A 12,574-nucleotide genomic window follows, 5' to 3' on the forward strand; every position below is an offset into this window, starting at 1 on the left:
TAGGGGTGGTGGAGGGCACGGCCCACGCTATTAACCCCACCGCCATTACCCACGGGCATTTTGTACTCTCCCCAGTTTCGCTCGCATCAGGAGACCAAGATGGCGACCCATCGAACTCAACGATCGACATCTACGATCTCACGGAAAAATAGAGGACTGTGAACAGTCTAGCTAAGAGTAGGAGTGACCTTTATTCTCAAAATAAATTTTTAAAGTGAAATGCGTACGTCCAAAAATGTTTGCCACATTATCAAGTAGACTCTTGATTAATATAAGGATTATTAATAAATATTCTCAGAATTGATTTTAGAGAAATATAGGCAATCAGTGTGGAGAATTTATAGTTTGAGAGCTTGTAATCAAGTCGAAAAATTGATTGCAGGATATTGTCGCAAAAGTAGTTATGTCTAGAAACGCTCCGATTAACAAATTATGACGCAAACCCTATTTTTGACAGCCATTCAACGTAAAAAAAGATTAAACTGAACAAAAGTAATGAAAAATGTGAGTAAAATTCAACTCAAGCAGTTCCTATCCCACTAAAATAAGGTTGGTCACGCTTACTGAATGCGTGATTACCGTCACGCTGACTGCGTGACATGTTCGTGTTAAAATTTATGCTGTATTCAAATTTGGTCAGGCTACCGCTGCCACACTACGAATCTACACGCCTAGCAAGTTGGAACTTTCAACTCAGGACGCAAGCCATGTCTGTCGTCGGGAAAAACTGGCAAACGACAAGACCCACAATCAGAGAAAGAAGCAAGTTTATGTTCAACAACGATCTCTTCAGCGATGTGAAGTTTGTCGTGAAAAGGGCCGATTACACAGGTAGAAGTAAACAAGTGATTCCAGCTCACAAGTTAGTGTTGTCGATTAGCAGCCCTGTGTTTGAAGCCATGTTTTACGGTGAGCTGGCGGAGACTTCAGACTCTATTGAACTGCCTGACTGTGAGTATGACAGCCTGTTGGAGTTGTTTCGTTACATGTACAGCGATGAAGTGAACTTGAGTGAAAGTAATGTAATGGGAGTGTTGTATTTGGCGAAGAAATACATGGTGCCTTCACTGGCTGAGAAGTGCACGAAATATCTGCACGACCATTTAGATCCATCAAATGTTTTCAGTATCCTGCCCTCTGCTCAAAAATATGAAGAGATAAAACTGGTCGACAGATGCTGGGAAGTTATCGACGAGGAGACGGAAGAGGCTATGAAATCTGACGGATTTTGGACAATCGAGAGGTCCTTACTTGAAGTAGTAGTCGAGCGTGAAACTCTGACGATCAAAGAGATAGAGCTGTTCAAAGCTGTTGACTTGTGGGCAGCAAAGGAATGTGAAAGACAAGGTTTAGCAGCAGATGGTGCCATTAAAAGGAATATTCTCGGAGAAGATCTGATTAAAAGAATACGCTTTCCAACGATGAAGCAAGAAGATTTTGCCAGTGTGGTGTTAGACAGTGAAATCTTAACTCCAAAAGAAATCGTCAACCTTGTCAAATATCTGAGTTCAGTTCCGAGGTCCCCAGTGGGATTTCCAGAAAAGAAAAGATGTGGTTTTGCTTGTGCCGATGACATTCAACGATGTTGCAGATTTACTTCGTTGTCAAACAGTCCTCGCCGTTTGTACTCTGACCCTTTTCACGATGTCATGAATTTTTCCATAGACAAAGACATAGTGCTACATGGATTGTGCTTATTTGGTAGTGAGAACAATACTTACTCGGTAGAATTGAAGATAATGAAGGCCTCGAGTGGAAAGATTTTGGCGTCCAAAGCGGGACAGTTTGCGTCAAAGCTATTACAGTGCGAGATAGGTAGCTACTATGGTTTTGAAGTATTATTTGACAGGAATATCATTTTAAAGAAGCACACCACGTATGAGATGTGGGCTAAAATAAGAGGGCCTGGTTCGCTGCTCGGAGAAAACGGTGTTAGTTCTATTAAATGTCGAGAAGTTACTTTCACGTTTATCAAAAATCAGCATTTAGCTGTCGGTTTCAATGCAACGGATCTTCAAATTGGTCAATTTCCCGAATTACTTTTTGTCTTAAAATAGATATGATTTTCTCTCAATGCGTTTTGCTGATTCGATAAAGATTTTTGAATTCAATACCCGGTGTTATTCACAATCAATACTCATTTATTCACATTGCAAAGTGTTCAGGAGCATGAAGCGAATGAATGCCAGCCGAAGTTTCAACAGTGTATGTATAGGTAATCATACGGTTTATCTCGTTCAATTTGGAATTAATTTACACGAGTGAGTTTTTCAAAAAGCTGAAATTGCGCGAGCCGTTTCGGCGAGTGCAATTTCAGATTTTTGAAAAACTCACAGGTACAAATTGATTCCAAACTGAACGAGAAAAACCGTATGATTACTTATTAATAATATAAACATGAAAAAATTTGCGTAGAGGAAGTGCCAAAAGACCTTTCTCGAAGCCATTTTTTCTCATTTGAGAAAACATTTTTCAAAGTTTCCGCACAAAATTTTCGTCATCATTTTACGTAATATCATTGGCTTCGAAAATTTCCTTTTGTCTTTCAGCCAATCATGATCCAGAATTACGATGTGTAATTCTGCACTGGTGTTACACTTTTTGCACTGGTGTTACACTTGAACTGCACTGCTCTCAGCCAATCATAGCCTGCGAATACAACCGCCTCTCATTCGCTCCCGCTACTACGTGCGAAACGCGAAGAAAGACTCTCTTCGCGTTTCGTACGTAGTAGCGGGAGCGAATGAGAGGCGGCTGTATTCGCAGGCTAAGCCAATCAGAATCGATTAATTTTTTCATGTATACTATTATGCCCATAAATCTTACGGGTTTCATGTGCGCTTATGCTACGCCAGTCACAAAATGTACCTACTGTTTGTATAGCGGATGGAATATAAGCAAAGCATGTAAAATATGCGATAAAATTGAACGACGATTCGGAGTTGTCATGACACCACTATCAAGTTCATTATCAAATGCAGCGGCACGGAATTTTTTGGTTACAATTTTACTTTAGTGACCCACGTAAATAGTTTTAGCTTAACAGTACAAAAACAAAAGAAAAAATACATGTACAGAAGGAAAACCCTGAACAAGAACTGCTTTCCTAAATATAGCACTACCTAGACGTTAGTTATTAAATTAATAAAATCAAAAGTTAACTACGAAAAGGTTTGGAAAAAACTTCCTAACCTTCAACTTTGTTACGGATACATTACTTTGTAGCTGCACCTAGTGTATTCCAATTCATGATTTGAAGCATTGAGTAATTTTTGATTTACTCCACGAATTGCATTCCTCTCTGTCCAGTTAATATAGCTAATTAAGTACGGATATAAATAGCGTCCCAAATTGATGAATAGCTATCTGCCATGTATAATTAAGTCTTTGTTACCTGGGCATCTCTCATTAATCCTGGTATCCCTGTGTCCTCAATATATCCTTGACCACCGAAACTCTCCAGACCTTCTGAGCTGACCTGCATGGACTGTCAAAGTACAGTCATTTAAAAATGCCAACACTACACATAATGCTCTCTTTGTGACGCGTGTTATCGCACGTGTTGCGTGTTACGCGTGTTACCGCACACGTATTCCCGCCATACGCATGTTTTCCAAGACACTATCCGCCATTCACATGTTTCCTAAGACAATTTTACCGCCATTCACGTGTTTTTTTCTTAGAAATTTCCCCGCCATTTGACTTGAAAGCCACGTGGGAGTCAATGGTCTATTTCATCTGTTTAATGTTACCAGAACAACATCTTTGACATTCAGACACCAAGAGCAAGAAATTCAAAATGTAACCATTGATCACCATTAGCAAGTCGTTGTTTAGCCCCTCCCCCCCTAAAAAAAAACAGGAAATCGTTACTCTGATTGTTAAAATGTCTATGTCACAGAAGTGTTTGTTGTTAGAATTTCTGTGTTACAGAAGTGTTTGTTGTTGTTGTTGTTGCTGTTGTTTTTGTTGTTAGAATTTCTGTGTTACAGAAGTGTTTGTTGTTGTTGTTGTTGTTGTTGTTGGCATAACTACTCTATAAAGCCTAATTCAACTAGCGACATAAAGACATGAACATTACAACATAAGAAGAACGTTATGTCGGTATGTTCGCAGTGTGAACATCCTGACATAATGACATCATAGAAACATGACAGCATGAACATAACGACAAAAGGAAACAACACTGATCGTTTTCACATGTTGATGTTCCCATTACCAACATAAGCGATTATGTCGTTAATCATTATGTAGTTAAGCCGTTATGTTGCTAGTGTGAACCAGGCCTAACTCAGCAGGCACCTATCAAAGAAACACCAAGCATTGCACCTTATTCCGTGACTTACTGATCGTATGTTGCATCATGATGCATAACATGGCTTACCTGTTTAGCAGTGTACAGTTTTGTGATTGGTGTAAGAAGTCTCAAGAGCTGTAGTTCAACATCTGATGCCTTGTTACACTCCTGTTTACCGAGCAAACGGCCAACTTCCATTGTCAGTAGAAAGGCTGCACGAGTCTCTACCTGGTTAATATCAAAGTTAAAGTGTTATTCCATCTAAAGCTTCTAAAGCTTAAGAAATCTACAGGGTGAGGGTCTTGAATACACACAAAGGGGGCCTGCTATGTTTCAGGGTGGAAATGCCCACTGGAAAAATTGAATGAAAGCTCTAAAGAAAGGTGATAAATCTGGGTTTGACTTAAGCTTTATCTGGCACCGAAAAGACACCATTCTAAATCAGACACAATAATGTTAAGAGCTACAGTGACCTTAAAGACATAAAGACAATGTCACTGAATGCTCTCTTCTGATAAATTTTAAAGATTTCATTCCTTATAAAACTCAGTATTAAAAAAAAAGTATGGCCGTATTTCTTATTTCTGTTTCCTTTGCATAGAATCCTAAAAGACAACTTGACGGATAAAAATATTTACAGTCTGTACAGAACAATCTAAATGGGACCAAGTGAAAGCACTCCTGTCTCTTTCAAATGGGCTCCTCCCCCACCCCACCCCCCCCCCCCCCCCAAATCTTAACTGTAAACACATCAAAAGGTTATAGAGAGACATAAGGGTCAGTCAGTGATCGGAAGGATGGAAGAAGCTTTCTCTTCTTTGGGAAGAAAATACCATTCAAAGTCACCTTACTCATGTAAGAAACGCACTAGCATGCGAGCAGGCTCAAGTTTGAGGACCACAAGTGAGAATGGCATAGCCACAAGCCCCAAATCAAGTGGTGAATCTGCAAAATGAGAAAGTAACTTTCTTGGTGCCTGTTCACCAGAATCCACTCTGCCAAATCACTTCACTCGCCAACACTTGTGCGTGACTCAAAGGTGAGCCTGCTTGCAGGCTAGAAACACACCATCAGCTGGATCTTTCCTCCACCCTCCCCACCCCCAACCCAATTTAGTGAATGAAAACCTTATGTCTTGCCTGTTACACAAGTTCAGCAAGCAAGAAAACCACTTACCTCCATTCTAGCGAGTGTCTGCATGTGAAGGGGGTGATCCACTAGTAATTTCCCAAACACTGATCTTCTCAAACAATAATCCTGAGCCAAAATCATAATCCTGCAAACCAAGGATACGATTAAAATATAATAAACAGACTGCAAGGCTGGTATGAAACCTCCAATGGAAAAAGAATGCTATACAGTAAAATCCTCATTTTTTGCAACCAATTTTTCAAACCTTTCAATTATTTAACCTGAAATGTTGGTCATATCCTACCCTCAGCCTAATCCCCAGACTGAAATTTCAGTTACCACTTACTCAAAGCAATTTGTTCCTCCCTTGGCCAAAAAGGTTAGGAGAAATTTACCCTACATTTTTCAAATCTCTTGATATTTAAAGCCTATTTTTATTCCCCTAGATTGTTTGAAGAATTGGGATTCCAGTGTACATCATCAGGCTGACACCATACATGTAGCTTTCTGCTTCTACTACATCTCATCAGCCAAGCTCAAAATTTAATTTCAATTTAATTTTTAAACTCAAATTTATATTTTTTAAAATGTAAATTTCCCTTACTAGTTGCCAAAAAATTCTCTCATATTAAGAAACTATCTATAAATACTAGTCAGCAAGTGTCTTTGTCGATATCAACTGTAGATGTTGACCTCTCTTGGGAATTTAACCGAGGTTGAGCATTTAATTGCCTTTACATGGTCACTCAACCAAGTCTTAACATAATGTTGCATCTTTATTACTTTCTTTCACTTCAGTTGCCCAATCAAAATGCAAGAACAATGCAAGGCAGATGCTCAAGCTCCATACACTTGCAGTCTGACAAATATTGACATCTCTGCATGAGCCTACATTTCTTGCAATTTGATTTGCTAGTTAAAACAGAAGTTATCAAAAAGACTAAATTAAAAACACTTGATCATGTGGCAATGATACATCAATCTAGATCTTTACTGTTATTTAAGTAAAACAAATATTGTCAACACAGTTTTCTTTCACAAATGAAGGTCAAAAAAAGTTATTAAATGATTTTCTCTATTTCCAAACCTATCCTTACCTCCTTATAACACTTGATGCCGAGATACTGTTGTGAAAACGTGTTATCGTTAACATGTCTGATATACAAGAAACCCCACGGCCTTCCTCAGACACCTGAAAACAGTTGACAAAACACATTATGTGATTCCATGCACAATGTTTAAACTTGTCTCATCAGACGAATACTGCAAATTCAAATGATTTCTGATAAAAAAACAAAAAGAGTGAGAGTAAAGTGCCTTGCTCGCCCCAAAATAGTGAAGAAGAAAAATGACTGACGTTAAATTTCTTTACCCTCAAGATGCACCAATATTATATAAAAAGAAATTATGAAACCCTTAGGTAATGGTGTTAGCTCAATGAAGTGCAAATTTGTGACCAAAGTGTCATGAATGAGTAGTACACTGTTTGCATTATGCAGCCGCTGCAAAAAGAGTTGTCAGGGATCAAACTGTAAGGTTTTCCATTCCCTGCTTACCTTGTAAGCACGTGATCCATCAAGCAGAAGCTCAGCTGTTGGAAGCTGCCTGGTACCCAGTTTATTTTTTAATCTCTGCAATCAGTTGTAATTACACATCAATACCTTTTTTGTCTTTTTATTGTGGAGGTACATTGTACATGTTGAGGACAAGAGGGAGGGCAGCAACCCAGAAGATTCCTCAATTACTGTTTTTGGGATTTGAAAACAACACATTTTCAGCTAGAATAGCATACTTCACTGTCCTACAGCAGCCTATCAATTAAATCTTCTACTTGTAAACCACTTTACCAAATTTTAAAATTGACAGTACACCAGCAACAGAACACAAATGCCTTCTATATGGAAGAAGCTTTGAAGGATATTCTAGGCATCAAGCAAAAATTTGTCAATGAAAAAAGAATCAATGAAATGAATGTGCATGTAGTGAAATAAGTTAGCGTTCTGTCTTTCAGAATGAAATCAATTTAACATTAAATATACAAACTAACTCATACATTATTATTAATAACTACTTTGAATTAAGCTGTTACCTGAACTTCAATGTTATTTAATTTGCCATCTTCATTTCTTGTTAATAGGTAAAACATGGTGAGGCCCTTGGTTCCCTGAAACAGTAAACACCTTTTAGTTAGTTACCTTAAAAAAGGTTCAGCAGTCACATTATTTGATTTGCATCTCTCACAATAATTTATTGTTTTGCATGTGTTTTGCATTTGTAGGTAGAAGCTTTCACGTTGATTTCAGTATCATTTTTATACAAATAGCAGCTACTGTAGGTTTTAAGATGGCAGCCACCACCAGTTATTTATTAGCGATATGCTGCTATTCTGGTGTTCCTGGTAGGAAATTTTACTTTTATTTTTGTTTGGCGCTTAGTAATATAGTCGATTTCGTCAATTGCAACCCCAGTGTGTCTGTGGTGCGTAATGCATGCCTTGAATGATACATGGAACATGTGTGCAGTAACAAAATTAGGCACCGTCCTAGTCTTAAGTGTTTGCTGTCTTCATGTACTGCATTCTCACCTTTCCTCTATCTAAGTGTTGAAATGTCATCCCATGTATGATGCCACAGGATGACACTATAACACTGGGAATTCAGACATCCTGTCTCCTTGCCTGGGTCCTTGAGGGTCAAGTGTGAGAAGATGGCTGACACTTCAGACTAGTATAATCCTCAAGTCTGGACTAGTTAGTTAAATAGGTTCCCAAGCTTGTGGTTTACTTTGCTTATTGAAAACTATTAACTTTATACTTCACAAATGACAATGGGTAGAACTTACAGGTACAGTAGAGCCATCAGGGTTCTGTACTCTTGCTAGAGTTAGTGTCACATCTACATCTGTAGCTGAACTGAACCATTTATAACCATACAGTTTGTAGGTACCATCATCCTGAGGAACAGCTATGGTCTCTGTTCCATTTGCTACAGAAACAAGACAAAAACAAGACAAACACCCAGGCGATAATATTATTCTAAATGTTGGAAACTGTTAGCCATATAAGATAATGCTGTACAATATTCAGGACATCGTTTTCCTTTTATTCTAACTTACATTTATGTATGTCTTTCTTCTCTTATAAGAATCATATCGTCTTTAATGTAAATGTTTAAAATTTCAATTATTCTTAACATGCAGCCAACGCCAACTTATATCTGCATGACAGTGACCAACTCGAAAGCTCATTGGCTACTTTGGTCACTATACACAACCAAATATTGTTTCTTCTAGTTAATTTCTATTTGTATTTTTTATCTGTTTTATTGTAAACCATGTTATTTTAAGTTGCTTTCTGTAAACAGTGTGCAATAACAAAAAACTGAAAACTGAACTGAAAGTAGTATTAGTCAACAGTCTAGAGCAACATTTCTGATGACAGGACAAAGGATTGCAATAGCATTGCTCAACTAGTGTTGAACATTGTTGAAGTGTGACCCTGAATTAATTAATTCAGACTAACAGACAAATCTTGTAGATCAATCCATCAATCACCAGTAAAGACATTGACTGAAGACATTGACAGGAGTAGATGGCTCTTTCAACAGATGTACAATCATGTCATATGTAAACTGGGTACTTCCTGCCAACCACATACATGTCCTTTTCCACTACTGGCTGCAGACAACCTATTTCACTCCCTAGTTAGTACATGTAAATATACTGTGTCTCAATAATTTATTAACTCACCAACATCTGAACCTCCTTTTCTTTCTGTCATCCACTGACCAGATGTCCAGAATTTCTCAGCATCTCTGCTTGTCAAATGATTGTACGCATCCTGTAGAACACTTAGATTCTCTGTTAAATCTGAGACCTACAAATTAAATGTAAAAAAACTATTATAAAAATCAACATGGTAAAGCAGGGAACTTTACAATAGCAAGTGTACTGACATGTGAAAACTACTGTAGGTGTTAGTTTGGAATAAAAAAGTATCACTTTCTGAACAAGAGCAAATGCACAAAAGAAGCCATAAAATAGCGCCTAAGAGAGCCGCAATCTAGAATATCAAAATTTAGAAAGGACAACATTGGATAGAGTTAAATGCAGACACTACCTCAATAATCTTGGCTGCTCCATCAGTCATTGCCAATGGACAAGAGTACAAACCAGAGGAAGGAGAAAACATGAACAGTTTCACAGCTTGATATATGCGACTAAGAATAACAAAAAAATGTCAAGGTTAAATGCTCTTAAAGTCCCAGGGATTGTAGATTATTTATGCTAGACTTCCAATCTACATGCAGCAGTCTGGGTTCAAGCCCTGGCCAGGGTCATTGCGCTGTGTTCTTAAACAAAGCCTCTCTACACACATGAGTGAAACCAGTGAGCTGTCTATGATAATGATCTGTCAAGATGCGTAGTGATATCCTGAGACTTGCATCTTATCTAAAGGAAGTAGCATTATACAAGTGTAAAGAGAAAGTCTAGTGGACATTGCAGTCGAGGTGGTAGCTTCTGTCCTTCATTTCATCAACAGGCAAGTGATTCAGTTACTCTAGAAGCTTTTTGAGGAAATATACACTACAGATTGAAGTTCTATAAGAGAAGAAATTTTGGGGGCTATTGAGAATGACGTTCAGGTTAGTAAATCATAGTTAGAGTTTGGCTAAGAGACAACCCCAAAATTAATTTTCTTTGTACACAGAATACTTCAGATTACTACATGTTACCTGCGACTCTGTTGATTCCTGATCACCAAATCCATTCGATTGGAACAGAAGTACTGTTCTAACAAAAACTCGTTTAGAAAAATGAATAAATCAGTTTTACCACCTGTCCTCCTCCCACAAAGAAAGACTTTTACCTCCACTGTCCATATTTCCTCTCATAGGGAATGGATATCAGCCCTTCTTCAGCTGAGACATCATGTAACTGTTTCCATCCATTACAGGTCTGAATATTGTCCACTCTTCTGCCCCATGCATCAAAATGCTCTAGTTTTGGTGGCTGCAGCTCACATTCTCGTCCCATGGAGTATATATCAGTCGCCACTCTGTGTCCAAAATGTTCTAAGTCTGACCTGATTTCTTGCAAAATCTGAGGTTGGAAACAAAAAATAGCAGACCTAAATTAAGCATTTTCTAACATAAAACCAAACCAAAGAAAGCAGCTTTCATAGGAACTCCCTTAGGAAAATTGTACCAAGAGCACACTCTGAGATCACACACACCACATGTGGTATGATACAGTGAATTCAGTGATCATTTTCCAAGCTAGTTTTTGAGAGATCTTATACATGGTCCACACAATCAATTTAAGTACAACTTTATCTGAAAATAAAGTCTCACATCTATAGCAAAACAAAACAAAACATATCCAAGTATCAGCCAGGAATCTGACAGTTGAATTTGTTACCAGTCAACTTCCCATTATTGTTCATTATCCAGGGGTGGAACAGAGATGCCCATAAGGGCATAAAGGAGGAGGGAGGGGCAAAGTGAAAATTAGTCCTCTCTTACTCAAGAAGGGGGCTTGGCACAACAGCATATGACACCAACATAGGCAGTCAGAAAAATATTTCAGCCATTTGGATATTATAGTTATTGCAGTAAAAAAGGAAAAATCATATGCTCCTGTCATAAATCCAATTCACCTGAATCAGCTTCAAATGTAAACAAGAAATAAATATATCTTATTAGATGTTTTGGTGTGTAGTATCATTGCGTATTTTTACCAGTTGTGACCTATTTTGACGAGCTGGTAGGGCAAGTTAAAATACAAACAACAAGTAAGAATATGAAGCAATACTACACACCAAAACATATAATAAGAGATTTATTATCCAACTGCTGTAGTCAATGAATTTATCAGTGAAAGAGGGAGAGTGTGACAGCTTTGTGTGCGCGTGCCGACCTGTCCGACAAACATGTTTTCTACTGTTCAAATAACTGTGCAATATCGCTGTACATTTGTACTGTTATTTGGACGGTATTCCCTGCAGTTGGACAATAATAATCAATAATCAAGCAAGAATAGTCAAGAAATAATTGATAAGAATTTGCATGAACCAATACCTGGCTGCAAAAATTGACAGGACAAAATGTGGACCCCCAATCTGGACTCCAGACTAGACCCTAGACTGGACCCCAAAATGGACCCCAGACTGGACCCCAAACTGGACCCCCTTCAGAAAAGGATCCCAAGCTTTCAAAATGGGAAACCCATGTCTTGTGCTGTTCCCCAGAAAATCACACTTCCACATCTCTTTTCAGTCCAGCACTGACTGTCACACTTCATCTGAGCTGTTATCATTTCCATGTGACAGGAATTCAAATAAAAAATAAGCTTAAATAAGCTTAAATTAAAAATAATAACAACAAATAACACTTTTGTATTGAATGAGCTGATCATATTGAACAGCAGCCCTACCTCTTGTGGAAGGATTCTTTTCAAGTACGACTGCAAAAATAAATCGCCACTGAATTGATTCCGGAGCCTTGGTGCGTCTTGAAAGAAAGACCCTCTCTTGGAAGCAGCAAATGAAGTGCCTCTAAAACTGTCTGGAACATCACGATTGTTCAGTTCAAACTCTCTTTGTATGCTCTCTGAAGCTGAAGTGCTTTTGAATTTGCACGCACCAAAACTTTGAAGAAAGAACCTTCTGGGTATTACTCTTACCCTTAACATCTATGACTCAGACAGTGGGAAAAAAAATCGCTCCACAAGACTTTCTATCACATCTCAGCTGTAAAGGTCTGCAGATTCTGCAGCCGTGTTGTTTATGGCTCAGCAACCGCGCTTTCAACAAAGAAAAGCGCCACGCGAGAAACACGCGTGTTTTCCCGCGAAATATAGGGTATTCCCTCCATTACTTGCAGTACTTGCCCTTACAGAGCCACGTTTACAGTGTCTGTTCAAAACAGTAGTTGCTTCTGACATCTTCATTAATCAATCCGAAAACTTCCTCGAAGACTTATAAGACTGTGTTTTGTTTTTTTTTTCAGTACTCCGTAACGTACGTCTGTTCTCAGCACAAGCGCTTCCTAGAATTACGGGTTAAAGAAGAAAAGAAAAGCGGAAAAGATGACCGAAAAGAAAAGCAACACGAATTACCTGCCTATGCCGATATAAATCAAGAAACCA

At 38.3% G+C, this 12,574-nt stretch overlaps 3 protein-coding genes across 6 annotated transcripts in view; 2 read left to right on the plus strand and 1 right to left on the minus strand.

Moving 5' to 3' along the window:
- The window catches only part of LOC110066908 (acyl-CoA dehydrogenase family member 11-like), a 61,718-nt gene extending 49,515 nt beyond the window's left edge, over window positions 1–12,203 (minus strand). For 2 of the 4 annotated variants that reach the window (XM_089279327.1, XM_089279326.1), the window contains exons 1-11: window positions 11,861–12,189; window positions 10,296–10,528; window positions 9,546–9,645; window positions 9,176–9,302; window positions 8,270–8,412; window positions 7,518–7,592; window positions 6,985–7,059; window positions 6,526–6,620; window positions 5,474–5,573; window positions 4,385–4,525; window positions 3,395–3,487 (exon numbers count right to left, since the gene is read on the minus strand). In XM_089279327.1, coding sequence (XP_089135453.1) covers window positions 3,395–3,487; window positions 4,385–4,525; window positions 5,474–5,573; window positions 6,526–6,620; window positions 6,985–7,059; window positions 7,518–7,592; window positions 8,270–8,412; window positions 9,176–9,302; window positions 9,546–9,645; window positions 10,296–10,528; window positions 11,861–12,118 — 1,440 coding nt within the window. In that variant the 5' untranslated portion in view covers window positions 12,119–12,189. Of the gene's footprint in view, window positions 1–3,394; window positions 3,488–4,384; window positions 4,526–5,473; window positions 5,574–6,525; window positions 6,621–6,984; window positions 7,060–7,517; window positions 7,593–8,269; window positions 8,413–9,175; window positions 9,303–9,545; window positions 9,646–10,295; window positions 10,529–11,860 lie in introns of all 4 variants that reach the window. The other 2 variants (XM_089279324.1, XM_089279325.1) reach the window with 2 other exon arrangements.
- LOC149097500 (uncharacterized) overlaps window positions 1–12,574 on the plus strand; it is a 100,130-nt gene that overhangs the window by 51,889 nt on the left and 35,667 nt on the right. The window lies entirely within an intron of this gene.
- On the plus strand, window positions 97–3,399 carry LOC149097507 (BTB/POZ domain-containing protein 6-like). The gene has a single exon (XM_089279330.1). The coding sequence runs from the start codon at window positions 600–602 to the stop codon at window positions 2,055–2,057; it is 1,458 nt and encodes a 485-aa protein (XP_089135456.1). The 5' UTR covers window positions 97–599; the 3' UTR covers window positions 2,058–3,399.

The sequence above is a fragment of the Orbicella faveolata genome, unplaced genomic scaffold (assembly GCF_042242905.1).
Source record: "Orbicella faveolata isolate gen_17 unplaced genomic scaffold, um_ofav_v1 contig_47, whole genome shotgun sequence".
NCBI lineage: Eukaryota > Metazoa > Cnidaria > Anthozoa > Scleractinia > Merulinidae > Orbicella > Orbicella faveolata.

Bases quoted from the DNA above. Each gene is read 5' to 3' on its own strand.
- LOC149097507 (XM_089279330.1), top strand. From the start codon at position 600: ATGTTCGTGTTAAAATTTATGCTGTATTCAAATTTGGTCAGGCTACCG.